Below are 20,696 nucleotides of genomic sequence, written 5' to 3'. Positions count from 1 at the left end.
CTCTTAGGTCCACGAAAATCGTGTACAAACTACCGCCCTCAAACCTCACTGTCCTCCAGTAGATCAAATTCAGTCTAAAGACCTGGTCCACAGTCGATACCCCTTTCCTAAAGCCTGCCTGATATGGACTGAGGGCGCCCACCTCCTCAATCCATTCCTGAAGCCTATTCAGGAGAACCCTGCCGAACAGCTTCTGTGCTACATCTATCAGGCTAATCGGTCTGTAGTTGGCTGGGAACATTAATCAATAACAACGACTCTGAAATATAACTGGGGATTTCTGAAATATTTACTAAATTTACAATGCAGCTCCAAGATACTCAATGTTATTTTGTTTGAATATTAATAATCTCCAAGAGTAGTTTATTATGATTTGTCTTTTAGATTTTTAGCAATGCCCTTTTGATGCTCTATTTGCACACTTTGCATAGTTTCATTGCGGTAGCTGTATTTTCGGTGTGTGAGGCAAATGCATAGAGAGGGGTAGCTTCATGTTCACAAATAGATAAACTCTCATTCTCGAGGGCACATATTCTGTGGAGTCCAAACTAAGGCTTACAAAAGTGAATTAGTGTAGTGTAATGCAAGGCCTGACACACACATTCTGTAATTGGAGCACACAAACGAGCATTTCCATACTTCTTAGAAGAATTAATACTGGAAAATTCACAGATTTCATCCCCAATTCGTAAAGAGATATTTTTGCATGTACATTGGAGCCCTGAAGAAGTCCATGTAGGACGAAACTCGTTGGCTCTGTAAACATTTTGCAATGACTTTGTCTGACAAAGAAAAATGAAGAAAGAATAAATGAACAGAGAGACTTTTGTCCATGCAGTGATTTATGCTATGCATTATACTTCCTGATATGCCGTCAGCCCAAATCATTAGGGAACTTATGCTGAACTCTCATTATTGGACTTATTGTTTACAATTTAGTGAGTGCTGAACCACTATGGATAAATGTTGCTTTGAAAGTTGCTTTCAAATTGGAGTAGAGAGGGGTTGTACTCCGGGTTTGGTGCAGCACATAGAAGCTAATAACTTGCCCAACCTATTGGGCAATTAAGTGTGGGATTGTGTTGCCTCAATCCCTCTATAAATATTTGTCTAGTGTAGTGTAATGATTTGCTTAAATGTGATGCATGTGCACCACTGTGGCACCAATGTATTAAGGTATGATACATTTCTGATGACAGCTGTATTTCTCATGTGTAAGATTAGAGCAGGAGAGTGGGACCTCAAAGGCCAGTTTTGTTTATCCTTTTCTATGGCAGTGAATGAGTACAAGACCAAAAGCTTGCTCACTGTGGCAGGACTCGAGGCCTTTGCATTGTAACTTGTTCATGAGACTGTCTTATAGATTTTCAGGCAAGTCGCTATAAATAATTTTTCTATTACTTGCCTAACCAATAGTCTACATAGATCAGACTTGAATATATAAACGTACTTATGTCTGAAAACATCACAGCAAATATTGTTGCTGTTCTAGTTTTACAACCTGAGAATCATATTAACTGATATTGTCACTGAGATGCCTGATGCATCTTAGTCATGTTTGAAACATATTGAATTTTCTTTGATGACTCCTGAAGAAGAACCCAAAAATAAATTTTGTTCTGATCATCGCTGAGATGCACCAGACATCTCAGTGGCCTGCTCTAACAGATCAAGCGGCCTACAAAAATCCATCAATATAGATCATTTTAGGTAGAGACAATAAGATGTTCAACGCAATGGCAATGATGTAACAATCACAATCAGGACCAGACTGGCCGGAAGGGTGGCGGCCGGTTTTGGACCGGTAGGGGCCGTTTTTCTTACTAAGGGCCAGTTTTGCAGCAGTGCTGCAATATCGGACCCCTGTTACAAAAGAACTAAAGTGCAGTAGCAGTGTTTTCCATGAGCACCCACACTTACCCGGCCCGACGTAATTGCCAGGGCTGGTTTGCGTTCCCAGTCCGGCCCTGATCTCATTGGAGTAAATCTGACATTTCATGTCACAAGCTGCACATCACGGGCCTGATTCGCAAAGGTAAACTTACAATTTTGTGTAAGTTTACTACTAAAAATCTACTAGTGTAATTTTACTACTGGCAAAATGTCTAGTAGTAAAATGACATCCTTAGTTTGTGAATACCAAAACATTAGTAAGCTTACCACGATGTGTAAGTGTTCATTTGTGAATTAGGCCTATGGACCAGCATTGATATTCTTAAGGCTTATAGTCCTGATTCACAAAGTTATTACTTTACTACTACCAATTTTACTAGTAGTAAAATTACACTTATAGTTTATGATTAGCAAAAAGTAGTAAAGTTATTACAGCTAGAGTAAACTTACATGAAATTGTAAGTTTATCTGTGTGAATCAAGCCCCAAGAATTTAGGTAACATTAAGCATTTCGACATTCCCTCATTCCGAACACCACCTATCCACTTTATACTGCTACAACAAGAGGGTGTTCTTTACTATTCTATCTTTTAAGTACTCCTCAATTTGACTTATTCATAAGGTTGTAAGGAGGATACCTTCAAGTAGAGTCTCAGTTAGTACTTGATTAAGGTGCAGATCCTGCAAGTGAGGAGTAATTGAGTTGGTGCTGGAGACATTGAGTCGGAAAAGTAGCCCTTGGGTCCCCCTGCTTTTGAAACAAATTGCCCATGAGCACCTCTTTGATGTCTGTGCCTACGGTCTTTACGCTCTCTCTCTCTGTTCCGCCTTCCAGCTTGTGGATCCCCGACCATCTCGGACCGCATTGTGGGCGGTCAGAATTCTAACAATGGTCAGTGGCCTTGGCAGATCAGCCTGCAGACGGATGGCGTGCACATATGTGGGGGTTCCTTGATCACGGAGAGTTGGGTGCTAACTGCAGCCCACTGTTTCCCCAGGTAAGAGATAAATGATGGAATGCTGGTATATGCGGGCATGTTAAAAGCGTCCTATGTGAGTTTTAGGTTTGTGGGATGCGGCATATTGCTAAGAGGTCTTGTCAGAGGCTCTAAGAATCATTAGGGAAGATGGAGGAGACAAGTGAGAGTAGAGTTAAAGGGCTTGTAATGAAAATACTTATGTTAAGAGGCATCTCTAATCACATAAGCACTTTTTACATAATAAATTGAGGTAGAGATTGTATACTTCTTTAAAATCAATAGCCTATTACATTTGGATTACAGACAACTGGACCTAATGTGACAAAAATCCGTAAGAATCACTCTGTTCAACCAAATTGTAACCAGTAATTGTAAAGCATTATTTTACTAAATGAATCGCCAATGACTCGAAAGTTAGTCTTTTTTTAAATCAATTAAATTATCTTAAAATGCATTAGTATTAAGTAGGTTAAGCGAACAGTTACATTTCAAAATAGAGAAACACATTACATCATACAGTTGGTCATGAGATAGAGAGTTTAGGGCATGCTTAATATATCAAAATGTATGTATTCATGTTGTCTGTTGAATATTTAGAACATGCCACATGCAGATCAAAAAGCCACTTCAGAGCACATACATGTGAATCATAGCTCAAACGTGATTTACAAAATCGAATACTCTTTAAAACAATTGAATAGTTTAACTGACATGGTGTTTTGAGGTACAACTATTTAACTCAATCCTTCTAAAAACAAACCTAATCCCTCATGCATGTATCCTAAATACGTTCTTTACAGAGGGTATAAAGAGTCGAATCAGGCCTGCAGTTGCTTGCTTTCATAGACTCTGGAAACATTTACATCAAGCAGCATTAATAGAAGCCATTCTTTTTGCATCACTATGAAGAAGTCTGATTAAAGGAGCATCGCAGTGAGAAAGGGAGCAGGAGGCGAAGTGTCTCCTCTTGCCATTTCTGAGGAACTGGTGTTTGACCATTATAATACAGATGTGAGTCCTGCGGCATGGACATTGAGCGAGAAAGCAAATACAAAATGCAGCCTTCCCTTAATGCATGACTTTTTATCATTGAATATTATGTGAACTTGGATTACACGATAACCTGATATTTTGAATGCTATTAAGCAAAACAAAAAATTGACAGTGTATTTATACAGAATGTATTTACGTTACAGGTGCAACGTGGGAGTAGTATTTTCTAAAAGGTCACATGTCTAATGGGATTTAAGGCCTACATTACCCTGCACTATTACTCAGCTCACTTGTGAACAAGGCTGATTGTACAGCCGAAACGCGTCAGAGAAAGAAATGCTGCGGGTCTGATAAAATATATATATGTTTGTTTTTTGCAAAGTTTTCCTTTCAGAAAGGATTCAACATGCACTCATGGATAATCCTGTGTTGCGATCTTTGTTTTATTTAACGCAACAGCATTTTTAGACTTGTTGGGTAGTTGGGCTGTGGGGCTTGTCGCAAAAATGCTGTTGCCTAAATAAAACGAAGATTGTAACACAAGATTACCCGTGAGTGCGTGTGGAAACCTTTCTGAAAGGAAAACTTTGCAAAAATTAAATAACGGCTGGGTTCTGCCGTCTCCACAACTCACACCATCAGAGAGTGCAGTGTGCCAGAAACAGAGCCACAAAACTCTCTATATATATATATTTTTTTTTTTCCCCGAAAAAAACATAGATTGTACAGGCGTTATTGTTAGGAATTAGCATTTAAAAAACCTTTGAAATTCACAAAAAAAAACATAGGTTTTAGAGACGTTATAGTTAGTTGGACATTTGACTCATATAAAACCAGAGAAATTCGCCTGTTATAGTTAGTTGAGCTAACTATAACTCGTGCGCCCGCAATGCACTGGTGATGACGTCACATATTACATCACTCATGACATGGTCAGTGACATCACTGATGACATCACAGATGACATCATCCAGTGAATGTGTGTTTCTGTAAAGGTTAATATATATATATATATATATATATATATATATATATATATATATATATATATATATATATATATATATATATATATATATATACACACACCAAGGTGTATTAAAGAATGGATGCATTTACAAGTGCCTAAAGCAATTATTTTGAATGTGCGTGACTGACTGTATAAGTGAGTGATTGAACGTGTCTTACTGAATGCATGGGTTAGTTAAGCCATTGTGAACTTACTGACTAACGATCTGTGAACAAGGGCGGACGCCCGAAACGCGTAAGATCTGGTGGCCTTGAGCGCTTAATAAATCGTTTTCAGCCCATAACGAACGTTGGAGTGGCGTGGCTTTTCTTTTCCATCATTGCTGTGGCGGCTGCTGCGCTGGTTTGGTGAGAGAGCCTCATTTGTGCATATATATATATATATATATATATATATATATATATATATATATATATATATATATATATATATATATATATATATATATATATATATATATATATACATACATACCAAGGTGTATTAAAGAATGGATGCATTTACAAGTGCCTAAAGCAATTATTTTGAATGTGTGTGACTGACTGTATAAGTGAGTGATTGAACGTGTCTTACTGAATGCATGGGTTAGTGACTAAACTGTGTGAAAGTCTGTAATAGTCTCTCCGTTGGTGTGTAAGCAACTGCATGGGTTGCTGAATAGCTACATGAGTATCTATATAGGTTATTGATTTGTTGTGTGAGTATAGTATCTGTATGGCTCCCTGAGTGTCTGTGTGGGTGGGTGCTGTATGAGTCTGTGCATAGATGTCTGAGTGGGTGATTCAGTGGTTGTATTGATTAAAAAGTACATCTGGGAAGGGCTGTATGGATGAGTTAGTGTGTGTATGGGTGTGTTGCTGAGTAAATGAATGTCTCAGTGGTATATCTGTGACAAACTGCATATGTTTTAAGGCAATATATGTGAGTGTTGAAGTATATAAATGAGTATACGTGAGACCAATTTATTAGAAGAGTGCGTGTATAAATAAGTGTCTGCTTCTGCCAGTGATTGTGTAAGACAGTAATTATGTGTTGGTTTCTGTATAAATAAGTGATGTGGTATGTCTAAAAATAACAAGTTGGTGTGTATAACTGTATATATGAGTAAATGGGTATGTGATTAATTCTTTGCTTAACTGTCTAGGTGTGTGAGTAACTCTATGGATGAGTGGCAGAGTGTGACTGCATGTATAGATGTATGAGTGCATATTATAGTCCTGTATTGGTGAGTAGCTACAAGTATAATTGACTGGATGTGTGTGTAGACCTAGGAATTAATGAGTGGTATGTAGTATATGGCATTCTTGTCTGCATTTTAGAATGTGTGTATCAAAGTTTATATTAGAGCATCAGTATGTGCATCAGATTATCACGTGGATGATGTCATGAGTGATGTCATTTGAGATGTCATCAGTGATGTCATGACTGATGTCACTGACCATGTCATGAGTGATGTAATATGTGACGTCATCACCAGTGCATTGCGGGCACGCACTTTATAGTTAGCTTAACTAACTATAACAGGCGAATTTCTCTGGTTTTATATGAGTCAAATGTCCAACTAACTATAACGTCCCTGAAACCTAGGTTTTTTTTGGTGAATTTCAAAGTTTTTTTAAATGCTAATTCCTAATATAACGTCTGTAAAACCTATGGTTTTTTCTGTGAATTTCAAAGGTTTTTTAAATGCTAATTTATAATTACAATGTTCATTAAGCATATCTTTTTTTTCTTTTTTTTTTATTATAATCTCATTCTCAACCTGATAAAAACTGCAAATATTACCACTCTTCTATCGATACCTTCCGCCAACAAAATCGTCACAAACCAGAGCCACAACTAACGCTAATGATATACAAACTAGGCGTTCCTGTGCAAAAAAACACGAAAACACCACTTCCCCATATTTTCAAAAACCAGCCAAATCTGTAATGCTACCTAAAAACAGACGATAGCCCCACTTACCAGTGACAAATTAAAATCAACCTTTAACTGGTGTAAGAAGGTCAACTATCTACTGTGTGAACTAGACCCAACTCACACTCACATCTAAAGACCAACCCGTGATAGAAGTACTAATCATGCAGCTCCGACACCCAACAAAGCCACAACACCCAGCGCCACCATAACCATCAGAACATTCCTCCGGACCACTCCCCTCTACTACCACCGAGGCAGCGCAAAACAGGACAACAGACCTTCCCAAAATACCATATCCCCTCAACTGCACAAAAGCTGAATGTTCGGAGATGTGGCAACCAACTATGTGTGAAGAAGGCAACTCGCCCATCAACAATAATTCACACAATCCCAAGTGTACCGGTGATGTACTGCAGAGAACTCACTATACAAACCACAAACCTCTCCATGTGGAGATATAGTATTGATACGTGTAGTGGACTGCACAGTGGACGCTATCATATTACCTCAGACACTGGGGAAGATCTCGGTCATGTAGCTGTGTGTTGCTTCCCCCTTGAAGCGGAAGCGGAGCGGGCTGGTCCAATGTACGCAACTCCAGCGTAAGAGTATAAATACATAGGCCACGCCCTGGGTGTGGTTCACTTGTGCGAAGACAAAAGAGTCTGCCAGAGCAGTGGTCCTCACCCTGGCACGTGGCTTCCACCATGACCGCGGGCCGCCTCCACACAAGCCCCCGGCAAACCCAGCACCACAACACCGCAGACTTATGTCTGTACCGACTACTGCCTTCGATCAACTATGCGGACAGCAGGGTTCACAACTTGAATTCAGCTTTGGTTTATTAAGTATACAGAGAACTGTACTCTATTTCCTAGAATTTTGTGAAGAAGTGACAAAAAGCATTCCTCGATCTCAATGCTAACTACTGCCTTCTATCTCCACTGCGGACAGCAGGGTTCACAACTTGAATTCAGCTTTGGACCTACACTACGGACAGCATTTAATTCAGCCTTGATTTATTGAATGCAGAGAGAATTGTACTCTATGTCCTCGGATTTTATCAAGAAGTAGTAACAAAAAGCATTGCTCGATGTCTATGCTAAATACTGCCCTCGATCTACACTGCGGACAGCAGGGCAAACAATTCTATTACAGGACCGGAGGCTTCGGATTATGCTTCTCTATTCTTTACTGCAAAATCACAGCAGCCAATAAAAACACACAATTAGTTTACATGAACTACATTGCCCATGATGCTTTCTCATAAGCCACGCCTCCACAGCCCATAAAAACTGTCTGCACAGTCCCATAATCCTCTTTCTTTGCTGCTCACAGCAAGAGTTAAGAGCACCTTCCCATTTATATCGTATATGCTTGGTAGTGGCTATATCGATTTTTGACTAAGAATATGCCTTGTTTGACTGTATGTTTATGATCGTATGCTATCGGCTTATGCGCGATTGAATTCTAGGCTGTTTGCTTCCTTTCGGAGTGGTAGATTTCCCCCGTATATTTGTTGGGTGCTCCATCTCATTTGCTGACGCGCGACTCCGCTCACAGTCGCTTATGTAAGAGAGCTGTCACTGACCTGGCAGTCGCAACTTCTCCGACCTTCACTTGAGCCCAAAAAAATTCTCGGCGGCTTTTGCCCCCTATTGTGGCGCTCCTTGCGCTGCCGCTTGGGCTTCCCTCATCGCCCTCACACGGCGCACGCGCTGAGTGGCTTTAGGCCGACGTGCGCTTCCCAAGTGCGCATTTGGGCTCTCTTTGGGCGCGCTTTGGGCTACGCACACCGGTGTCGGTTTCCAAGGCATTTCAAACACGCATTTCTTCGGAGTACCCTCTTCTGCTACAGAATCGCCTAATTGGCTGTATTAACCATTGCCAATTGGAGTGAGCACACGCTCCTTATATTGTTTGTTACTATTTGGCTTGGGTCACTGACTTGTTGACTACAGCTTTGCTGAGGGGGTTTCAAACTCTACTGAGTATTTCTGTTTGTGGTCAAGTGTGCACGTGGGCTGACCCCCCGTACTCCTCCTAGTGTGTATTTATATATTATTGATCCCTAACTTGTGGGTCATGGAAAATTGGGTTAGATACCCTAATGATGATGAGGAGGATGCTTATGACGGGCAGGCTGAGACTGTCATGTAAGATCACCTGTTGGAGGCTCTGGACGCTTCAGTCCAATCCTCAGTTGACAAAGCCATTGAGGGTACGGTTCCTCAGACCGTTCATCAGGCATTGGCAGGTGCTCTCAAACCTATTAAAAGGCAGTTGGAGAGCTTCGCGAAGCGCCATGGTTATGGCAAGGAGATGCCAAAAGTGAGATCTAAAGCTTCGACCTCTACGCAGCGTACAGACGCAGGGTGACAATGAACACATGCGCAAGCACTGTCTACACTGCCTAACAGTGCGGCAGGAGAGCACTCTTATGCAGGTGTCAAGGCGAAGAGTAAACAAAAGGTGCACGTAGACACTGACACCACCTCTACCGGCACGGACACTGACACGTCTGAGGAGCAAGCTCCTCCGCAGAAAAAAGCGAAAACATCCGAACCTCCCATACACCATTCACTTTTGATCCCACTGACATTATGCATCCCCGGTCTTCGGACTGGACTCCACCTCCTGAAGTTTCGGACTACCTGCATGAAAATCTCAGGAACAGTTTCTCTAAGGAGGTGCGCAACCGACTTCGGTTGGAATGTCCTTGTCCGGACATACCCGACAAAGTCGCGGACACCCCTGAAATTGATGTGAGCTATCTCCCCTTTATGGAGAAATTCGCCAAGGACCGAAGAGGGGCATAGACCGCGCTTGGCGCAGATGTCAGGACAAGCTACTAGACATCGTGGGCCCGTTGGCAAAAATACTGGAGATGGCCCTTGTGGCCAAGGACACTTCTTCTCCTGTTGACCCAGACATCCTTGCGGGCTGGACCCAATGGGCAATATGCTTTTTGGGGAATGCCAATTGAGCTCTTTCGGCTGAAAGGCGCAAAGCGCTTTTAATGCGAATGGATAGTAATCTCACCGAGCTTGCTAATGCTGAACCCGGGCCCTTGGCTGACGGAAATCTCTTTGGAGATCGATTTGTGAAAGACGTGTCTAAATACGTCGAACATTCACGTCGCTTGACAAGGCGCAGTCCGGAATCAAAAGAGTGTTCCAGCTAGGTGTTTTTAACAGGTCCGGATGAGGCAAGGGCCGCTCGTCAAGCCGTAACTTCAATCACGGTTCCCAAAGAGGCGACATTGGTTGCGGCAGAGGAGACTGGGATTCGACGCGTGGAGACACTTTCTATCCCTCTCGTCGCAGGTTCAATCGACGTCAATTCCAAAGCGGTGGCAATAGAGTAGGCTTCCAAGCCCAACAGCCTTCAGGTGAGTGTGGTGGACCAAACTCTTCTACCTTTGGGGGGTCGTACACAGCATTCTCCTCACAACTGGCAGAACCTGACTCAGGACGCATGGGTGTTACAGTCAGTCATGGGTTTTCACTTAGAGTTTTATTCCCAACTGTTTCAACAACAAATGCCCCCACAACTCAATTTTTCTCTACAAAAATGCAGTTTTATAGACAAAGAAATCACAGACTTGCTGCACAAACAACCAATAGCACCATGCAACCATGCAACACAGGACCTCACGGTTTTTGCAGCAACATATTTCTAGTGCAGAAAAAGGGAAGTGGACACAGGCTTGTTCTGACCCTGAGGGATTTCAACCAGTTTCTTACTTACAATCACTTAAAGATGAAAGGGATCCATTTACTAGCAGATCTGTTGCAGGAAGGGGATTGGCTATTCAGGTTAGACATCAAAGACGCTTATCTCTCCATACCTGTCTTTCCTCCTTACCGGCACTTCCTACAATTCCGGTGGAACGATCAGTGGTACGAATATTTGGCCCTTCCTTTCGGGCTCTCATCGGCTCCCTGGTGCTTCACGATAGACTTCCTCTGCTTCACAATAGATTCACAGGCAGCGCAGTTATGTCTACCCAAGACAAAGTTGAAGGACCTCAAGAGGGAGATACTAGCATTACTCAGCAAACAGATGGTCTCGCTCAGAGCCATTGCCAGGCTCGTGGGAATATTGGCCTCCTTGATTCAGGCCATATTTCCAGGCCCTCTTCATTACCGGGCCCTATAACGGCTAAAGATACAGCATCTCCAGAAGGGCTTGTCCTACACGGACTCCATTCCGTTGACTCAGGAAGTGAGGACCGAACTTCAATGGTGGCTGGGCCACGTGGATGCATGGACTGGCAGGGCGATCTTTGGATCGCAGCCAGAGCTAGTTATTGAGTCCGACGCCAGCCACAGACGATAGATGGTCCCCTCAAGAGCTGTCACTACCCATCAATTTCCTGGAACTCCTTGCGGGTTCATTCGCAATTTGAACTCTATCCCCGAAGCAGACATCATGTTGTATCCTACTCCGCATGGACAATGTGTCGGCGGTGAGGTATATCAACAAGTTGGGAGGCATGAGGTCGTCCCTTCTTGTCGAGATAGCCAAGGATTTTTGGCACTATTGCTCAATCACCAGATCTCAGTGATTGCAGAGTATCTTCCGGGCCAGTCCAATCAAGTGGCGGACTGGAATTCCAGACATCTCAGGGATTACAGCGACTCGAAGTTGCTTCCCAAAGTCTTTCAGTGGATTCAGAGCATTTGGGGCCCATTTCAGATAGACTTGTTCGCCTCCAGGCTCACTTGTCAGATTCTTCAGCTGGAGGCCAGATCCGATGGCAATGGCGACCGATGCGTTCCTTCAGATTTGGTCGGGCGCACTTCAGTACGCTTTTCCCCCATTCCTCTTGATTACCAGGGTGATGACACAAGTAATCAGACAAGGGGCAGAGATAGTCCTAGTGACACCATGGTGGCTGTCTCAACCTTGCTTTCCAATACTGCTAGAGTGGAGTTGCAACCATCCCAGGATGCTCCCTACTTCGACATCGTTGCTCATGGGCCCTCTCAAGGAACAACACCCGATGATTCTGGACAGACGCCTCACGCTGATGGCATGGAGGCTTTCCGGCAACAGTGGCACATGTCAGGAGTTTCAGACAAAGCTGCTGAATTCATCAAGCAGGCTTGGGCCCCCTCAACTCGGAAACGTTACTCCTCGGTCTGGAAAAACTGGGTGGATTGGTGCTGGAATGGCATTTGGATCCCGTGGGGGCAATTACCCCAGGTGTTAAATTTTCTCTCGGATAAAGCTTCGGAGGGTCTTGCTTATTGCTCAGTCAATAATTTCAGATCGGCCATTTCAGCGGGTCATGCCCTGGTTGATGGGAAACCGGTGGGTATGCATCCGGTAGTATGCAAGCTTCTTCAAGGCATACGGGTCGCTAACCCGCCGACACCCAAGTATACGGGGTTGTGGGATGTATCCTTAGTCATTTCCTTATTCAATCGCTGGCCTGCTAATAGTTTCCTTTCTAGGAAACATTTATCAGCTATGCTGTTTTGCCTTTCGGGGTGTAGGCGTTCCTCGGATGTAAGAGCCCTCAACATTACAGGTAGAGTATTTACTCCAGAGGGAGTTTGTTTTACTATTACTGGACGCACTAAGACTCTTTCACGTCATTTTGACTACAATGCTTTTCTTGACAATGATAAATTATGTGTGGTGCAATGTTTAAAAGTTTATGAGGAATGTACAAGTTCATTGAGGCCTCAGGGTTGTTCGCAGCTATTAATTGCCTTACAAAAACCATTTAAAGCAGTGACTGCAGCCACTATTGCCAGATGGCTTCGATATATCATGCAAGAGGAAGGTATTGACCTCCAAATATTTGGAGCACATTCGGTCAGGGGCATTATGGCCTCAAAATCATATATGTTGGGTTCTAACATTCAAGATATCATGCAATGTGCTGATTTGTCTTCAGAATCAACATTCAAAATGTTTTATTACAAGCCGGTGGGAGATATTACATCAGTGGTTTTTGTCAAGCGTTAAACTAGCATAATCTGAAGCCTCTGGACCTGTAATAGAATCAAAAATTTACTAGCATTCGCACCAAGAATTTTCAATTCTATTAAGGACACGGAGGCGAGGATTATCCCACCCGGCTTTATCAGATTGTACTAAAGCTTACCCGCCCATGAATATGTTGTGACATGACTTTGTTATACAGTGGTTACGGGTTTTTCATTTCCCTTTGTTTCAGGATCGAATAAGAAGTCTGATTAGAAGATTGACCCTCTCAGGAGTTTATGTTCAAAGGATTCCTGGTTTTCTTCAACGATGGAGGATGTAATGGAACTGTTCACGTTATTCTTGGACTTTTGTTCCCTGCAAAGAAAGAGGATTATGGGACTGTGCAGACGGCTCTTATGGGCTGTGGAGGCTTGGCTTATGAGAAAGCATCATGGGCAGTGTAGTTAATGTAAACTAATTGTGTGTTTTTATTGGCTGCTGTGATTTTGCAGTAAAGAATAGAGGAGCATAATCCTCGCCTCCGTGTCCTTAATAGAACTGAAAATTCTTGGCGCGAATGCTAGACAATTTTTGATTCAGATGCAGTGTCGATTGCAGATGACGTAGTCCTGTTTGCAGTCCTGTTTGCAAGACACGTTGCTCCCACTGCGGCCCACTGAGACCATGCATCATCGCAGGATGTGCACACGATGTGTGCTTCAGCTGCTACTAACTCACTGCACCATAAATAATCACCACGTGGCCTTATCAGTCAAGATGTTGCTCCCAGTGCGGACCTCCGAGACCACGTATCATCGCAGTGTGCGCACACGCCGAGTACTCCAGGTGCCACTAACTGTGCAGCTCAACTCAACGCCACTTGGCTGTGCGCCCATTCTGATCGTTTCCTGCGCCCTACACTGGGGTTACACAGTTCACAATTCAAGATTAGTAGCGACCCAAATTGTGTAAGAGACTATAATGGGTTAAGAAGACCAAATGATCCTAATCTGTGCCTGGTTCACTTGTGGGAAGACCAACGGCTCTGCCAGAGCGGCGGCCCTCACCCTGGCATGTGCCTGCCGCCATGACCGCGGGCCTCCTCCACACAAGCCCCCTGCGAACGCAGCACCACAACACTGTAGACTTATGTCTGTACCGACTACTGCGTTCGATCTACACTGTGGACAGCAGGGTTCACAACTTGAATTCAGCTTTGATTTATTAATTACACAGAGAACTGTACTCTATGTCCTCGAATTTCGCGAAGAAGTGACAAAAAGCATTCCTCGAAGTCTATGCTAACTACTGCCTTCGATCTGCACTGCGGACAGCAGGGTTCACAACTTGAATTCAGGTTTGGAACTACACTATGGACAGTATTGAATTCAGCCTTGATTTATTAAATGCAGAGAGAATTGTACTCTATGTTCTCAGATTTTATCAAGAAGTAACAAAAAGCATTGCTCGATGTCTATGCTAACTACTGCCCTCGATCTACACTGCGGACAGCAGGGCTCACAATTCAGATGCAGTAGCGATTGCAGATGACGCAGTCCAGTTTGCAAGACACGTTGCTCCCACTGCGGCCCGCCAGGACCACGCATCATCGCAGGATGCACACACCCTGTGCGCTTCTGCTGCTACTAACTCACTGCACCATTAATCATCACCACGTGGCCTTATGAAGTTAAGACATTGCTCCCAGTGCAGACCTCCGAGACCACGTATGATCGCAGTGTGCGCACAGGCCGAGTACTCCAGTTGCCACTAACTGTGCAGCTCAACTCAACGCCAATTGGCTGTGCGCCCATCCTAACCGCTGACTTTTCCCTACACTGGGGTTACACGGTTCACAATTCAAGATTAGTAGCGACCCAAATTGTGTAAGAGACTATAATGGGTTAAGAAGACCAAATGATCCCATTCTGTGCCTGGTTCACTTGTGGGAAGGCCAACAACTCTGCCAGAGCTGCGGCCCTCACCTTGGCACATGCCTGCCACCATGTCCACGGGCCTTCTCCACACAAGCCCCCTGCGAACCCAGCGCCACAACACCGCAGACTTATGTCTGTACCCACTACTGCGTTCGATCTACACTGTGGACAGCAGGGTTCACAACTTGAATTCAGCCTTGATTTATTAATTACACCGAGAACTGTACTCTATGTCCCCGAATTTTGTGAAGAAGAAGTGACAAAAAGCATTCCTCGATGTCTACGCTAACTACTGCCTTCGATCTGCACTGTGGACAGCAGGGTTCACAACTTGAATTTAGCCTTGATTTATTAAATGCTGAGAGAATTGTACTCTATGTCCTTGGATTTTATCAAGAAGTAACAAAAAGCATTGCTCGATGTCTATGCTAACTACTGCCCTCTATCTACACTACGGACAGCAGGGCTCACAATTCAGATGCAGCGGCAATTGCAGATGACTTAGTCCAGTTCGCATGACAAGTTGCTCCCAGTCCACATCAAACATCATCACAGGCTCCAACACTCTCAATGCTTCTGGTACCACTAACCCTATTTAACACAAACAAATCCCACATGTCTAACTGTGTCCTGTGATCTGAACAGCAGTGACCCCAACTTCGTGTCAACGACCACACCACCACCCTCCCTTCGATTAGTGAAGAGTATTTTCAGATTCAAGTCTGCCGACAAGTGGTGCCACTGAACCTGCACTACGCAGGCCGGTGACGCCACCAACGTATGCACAGGGCTGTAGACCCTTCCTCATCGCTACCTCTGACCTACACTATGATCAGCAGTCCTCACAATTCAAATACAGTCCCGATTCCACATGATGCACTCCAGTACGCAAGACACATTGCTCCCAGTGCGACCCGTCCACATTAAACATCATCACAAGCTCCTACACTCTCAATGCTTCTGGTACCACTAACCCTATTTAACACAAACAAATCCCACATATCTAACTGTGTCCTGAGTCCTGAACAGCAGTGACCCCAACTTCGTGGCAGGGACCACAGCACCAGACTCCCTTCAGTCTTATTTGTTCTTCTTTTCTTTAAATACATTTTTTTATATGTAAATCTATACATGACTAAGATTCTTCCTTGTTCAACCACACAGAGATACTTCTGGGTCCAAGAGGTTGTTGGGGGTATGTTGATTATGTGAAAAAAGGGAATGTTACCTACTAATGTGGGAGAGGAAGCGTCCAAAGGGGTATTACTGACAGAAAGAACACCAATATGTTTTCACAAATGCTTCAGACAGATGCCAGCCGACGGACTGAATCACAAAATAGTTTTTCAATACTTATGTAGTGTGAGCTATGAACTGTTTGGACCCAGGCTCGCACACCGACAGCTGCGGTCCGTCCGCTTGACTCACAGACGCAGTACTATGAACCTTCCGTGTCATTGTGTCTATCCCTGCCCTGTTCTGTTGTAGGCCACGCCACTCCGATTACGTTCCGACATTGGCCCACATAGGTACCTGTTGCAGGCGTACTCACAGTTGTTGTACAGGTCAGTGGTCTAGTTCTCAACATCTCACGGCCACTCCCTTAGGACAGGTTTGCACACACACCACACTAATCCGGCACATGTAGCACATGCCATGAGACCACTCAAATATAATAGCTCCACAACGTCACATCCTTTATTGCCGGTGCTCACTAGCTTGCGAACGCTCCACGGGTCTCAACCATAAAGACTCCACCAAAACTTGCACATAACTTTAGTCGCACCCTCAACTGTATGCCCGTCAGCAGCCTACCATCCCCTTGGCGTGGACTTCATACACATAGAGTTACTGCCACCTCAAACTCATGTGGCCATCAGGAGCCTACTACCACATGCCACTAACTTGAGTTCCACAAACTGAGCGGCACCAAACCTAAAGTACTCTCCGCCACTGACAACTCACGACTCAGCGACATCTGTGAGATATGCCAGACCACGCAGAAGTTCACGTGGTCTCCACCATACACGACTCAACGACATCTATCAGATCCGCGAAGAAGCTAATGTGGTCTCCGCCATTCAAGGCTCAACGACATCTGTAAGATGCCCTCACAATGTGATGTGGTGTCTGCCATTCAGGACTCAGGACTCTGCAAAACATCTGAGATCGGCGGGCTTTTGACAGAAACATGAAGTCCGCCCACTGCTGCACACTCCGATAGCACCAAGTAATTATTTGCTACTCGATGCGCAGAGGCGACAATCTCTCACACTCACTCTTCCCTCTCTTCTCTCTCTCACTCTCTTCATTCCTTTCCATCTATCTCTCTTTCCCTACTCCCTTTCTCACTCCCTTTCTTTCCTTCCCTCTCTTTTCCTCTCTGGTTTGTTTTTCCTTCTCTGTTTCTCTCTCTCAGTCCCTTCATATGCACATTACACGCATCCTTATTTTGTGCTTTATTTTCCAACCTCTGTCGTCGGCATCCATGGTCCCCAGAGAAATCTTCCACCTTGTTGTTTTCTATTATATTTGTAAAATTGTATTTATTGCTTTAGTTTTTATAAATATATGATTAAAAAAATAAAATTTGAGAATAGTTTATGGTTTATATAACATTATTAAAAAATAAAGTTTGACAAAACAAATTATAAACCTTTTATTTTTTTCTTAACTGCTGTGTGAATCTTTCTTGTTCTTCTTACTGTTATTTGGTGGTATCCACCATGATGTTAAATTTTGGAACACCTATCGCGGGAATACTATTAATCTCTCCAGTTTGCTGTATTAGATTTATCTCAACTTTAGTTTCATTAAAGTTCTAATAATGAAATGCAGAGTAGCCGTTCCCGTGCAAAAAGACACGAGGTGCACCTTTGTGATTTATTCTAAATACTAAAATCCTATTTTAAATTGCACTGAGGTAGTCCCTGCACTTACAGTGTACATACAAAATTAATGAAGACATCTCATTGTATTTATATTGATTACAAATAGTGCATCAGATGCTGGATCTTAACGGGATACACTACCCTGTCCGTATATTGTTCTACACACGAACAAATGACATCACAACTTTCACAACTACAATGCAAAATTAATTCTTGCGATAACTCACGTTACCACCAAGAATTTTACCCGTGCTTTATACTAGTGTTTAACAGGACGACTACCTGCAGCATGAAGAGACACATCAGAACACCCACAGGTGCCATAGAGTCAATGAGCATGATACAGGAATACCCATGAGGGCCACAAGACTCATCGCAACAACTCCAGGACCACCAACGCCCACCAAACCAGCATCTGAGCAAGTCTGTCCGTGTGCTTATTGTGTTAGCATGATAAGCAACATGCCCTACAACATCACAGTCTGCTGTCTTCAGCAGACGTCACTATGTCGCGTTGGCAGTTTCCCTGGACATGTAGCTGTTAATGCATCCTCCTGCATGTACAACAGGCGTGTGCTGGTCTGTCGTACACAGGTCAGAGCAGGGGTGTGCCTATCCGGCAAGGGAAACGGGGTGTCTCTCACATGTCCGTGTGCAGGAAGAGCGGTAAGTGTGTCTCTGTGTTCTGATGTAGCCTGCCACAAGGGTCGCAGCTGGCAATGTTGTAAAGTGGCATGCACCACCTCCAAACGCAAGTGTCCCGGTGTGGTTGGGATACCCCACAACATGCTGAAATAGGCATTACAATGCTGTGCAGGATTGAAGTGGCACCAATTATTGCCTTTGGTTAAAACCTGTTTGCATCTCCAACACCCTGACCTCGTCATTGTGCTCTGTGGTGAAAACGACCTAGGCACATTGACTGGGATAGGTGTGGAAATGCTTATAAAGGACAACTTTGGACAACTGATGTTACATTTGCATCAAACTGTCTTTGTATATTCCATTATATCCCAAAGACAAAAGTGGAAATGGTCCAAACAATTTTGTCCTCAGATTGAAAAATCGCAGAAGAAAGTGAACAAAGCTGTGTCTGCATACCACAAAGACCACAAAATGGGGTCCTTATACAACAACAACATACGTTTTGATATGGTGGATATGTACAGAAGTGATGAAGTACACTTCGCAGATCAGGGAAATCAAGTTTTCCTGAATAACTTGAAGCTGTGCATCCGCACTTATATGTAGCTCCAACTAATGAACACAAGGTCTCTTTTTAGAGCCACCCTATATCTTACAATTTAGGTCCCTTATTTTAAGACCACATAACTGCAACTACCAGACCCTCGCCAAAATGTTTTCTCCACACAGCTGGGCGCAGCAGCCAGACCATCTCACTTCTCAGCACAGAGCTCCCGCTTTGATCCCCGGCTCTACTCACCCATAGGGGTGAGTAGTTTGCGCTTTACAAATACCGTATTGATTTACCTTCGCACTTCTTATACAACACCACCTAAGCCCCTTATACAAGTTGGATAGGTGTGACACAGCGGCCAGAGCACATGACTTCACAGCATAGCACACACAGTTTAGGCTCACGGTTCCATCCCTGACTCCAGCAGCAGCTAAATTTAACAGCATCACACTCTACGCAATACCTTACTTAATTTCCGTGCCCCGTGCTTTCAGACCGGTAGGGGGTCAGTAGTTCAACAGCTTTACCCCGAGTCCGTCAGCAACTCAGTTAACTGCCCCAGCGCCATCAGACCCGTAGGAGTAAGTACTCAGCACTTCACAAATACCGAATTGATTTGAAACACGCAAATTTACCTTCGCACTCCCTCTATAACGCCCCCTAAAAACCATACACAAGCTGCAATATACGAAACAAAAGTTCCTCCGAGTAGCTATAACTACATGCTGACACTACTTGGACAGATGTGGCACAGCGACCAGAGCGCATAACTTCACAGTATATGACACACAGTCTGGTCTCACGCTTTCATCACCGAGTCCGGCAGCAGCTCAGCTTAGCACCTTGAGACTCTCCACAATACCTCACATATTTTACGTACCCCAGGACTTTCAGACCAGTACGAGTCAGTAGTTGGTATAAACACATGCTGACACTACCTCCACAGGTATAGTGCAGCGCCCACGGCACATGACTTCACAGCATAAGACACACAATTTGGTCTCACGCTTTAATCCCGAGTCCCGCACCACCACACCTTAGCAGCATCAGACTCTACGCAATACCTCACTTAATTTCCGTCGTGCAGCACTTTCACACCGGTAGGGGTGAATACTTCACTTCGCCCACCTTCTATAGCACACCCTAAACACCCCACAGAGGTTACAGTGCTCCTACCCTCCTCTTTCCCACTTTTTCCACCCTTTTTTCCCCTTACACGCTTCAACTGAATCACAAAATGGCCGCCAATACTTCCTAGTTGCAAACGCTCGCAGCGCTCGCATCTAATCAGCAGCATGCTCGTGCTCGTAACGCCTCAGCCAATCAGATGGCAGAATTCCCAAATATCGATATCTGTAAATTTAGATATTTCTCAAAAAACACTTAACGGATTTACACCACATAAACAAAAGCGTGCTTTCTAGACCAAGACCCTTCTCTCTGCCAAATTTGGGGTAATTCCGTTCACCCGTAAAATATATGTATATACAGTTATCAATGATCAAATTAGTTATTATTTAAACTAAAGTTATTCAGATGTAATATTCTTGGTACGTTGTTGCAAAACCCGCAGACAATATTGCTATTGCTTCTGTTAATATAAGCGTGGTGTATAGAGTGTTTTAACAGATCATGTGACTTCCGAACACAGGATCGGTTTATGGTGTTTTAAATTTAGTTGGGTCACATGTCACTTTATTCCAGTGAGCAAGGCAACTGTGATCGCCGAAACCCGTCTGGTTTTTTGCACTATGCAGTTCACTTGATATATTCTTTTGGAAAATAAAATACCTGCCATTTTCGAGAGAGAAGAAAAGTGTCTGTTTCTCTGTGTTTGCGGAAAGCATCTGGGAGATTTTAACTTGATGTTAATCAGAGAGGCTTGGCTTGGCCTCTCTTGAACGGACCCCT

The 20,696-nt window shown here is 43.7% G+C and overlaps 1 protein-coding gene across 1 annotated transcript in view; it reads left to right on the top strand.

The window, feature by feature from the left end:
• The window catches only part of LOC147703634 (transmembrane protease serine 9-like), a 153,465-nt gene that overhangs the window by 43,278 nt on the left and 89,491 nt on the right, over positions 1 to 20,696 (top strand). The window contains exon 2 of the mRNA XM_086929529.1: positions 2,729 to 2,891. Coding sequence (XP_086785655.1) covers positions 2,729 to 2,891 — 163 coding nt within the window. The remainder of the gene's footprint in view (positions 1 to 2,728; positions 2,892 to 20,696) is intronic.

The sequence above is a fragment of the Lissotriton vulgaris genome, chromosome 7 (assembly GCF_964263255.1).
Source record: "Lissotriton vulgaris chromosome 7, aLisVul1.2, whole genome shotgun sequence".
In the NCBI taxonomy this organism is placed as follows: Eukaryota; Metazoa; Chordata; class Amphibia; order Caudata; family Salamandridae; genus Lissotriton; species Lissotriton vulgaris.
This window is presented reverse-complemented; position numbering and strand designations above follow the sequence as displayed.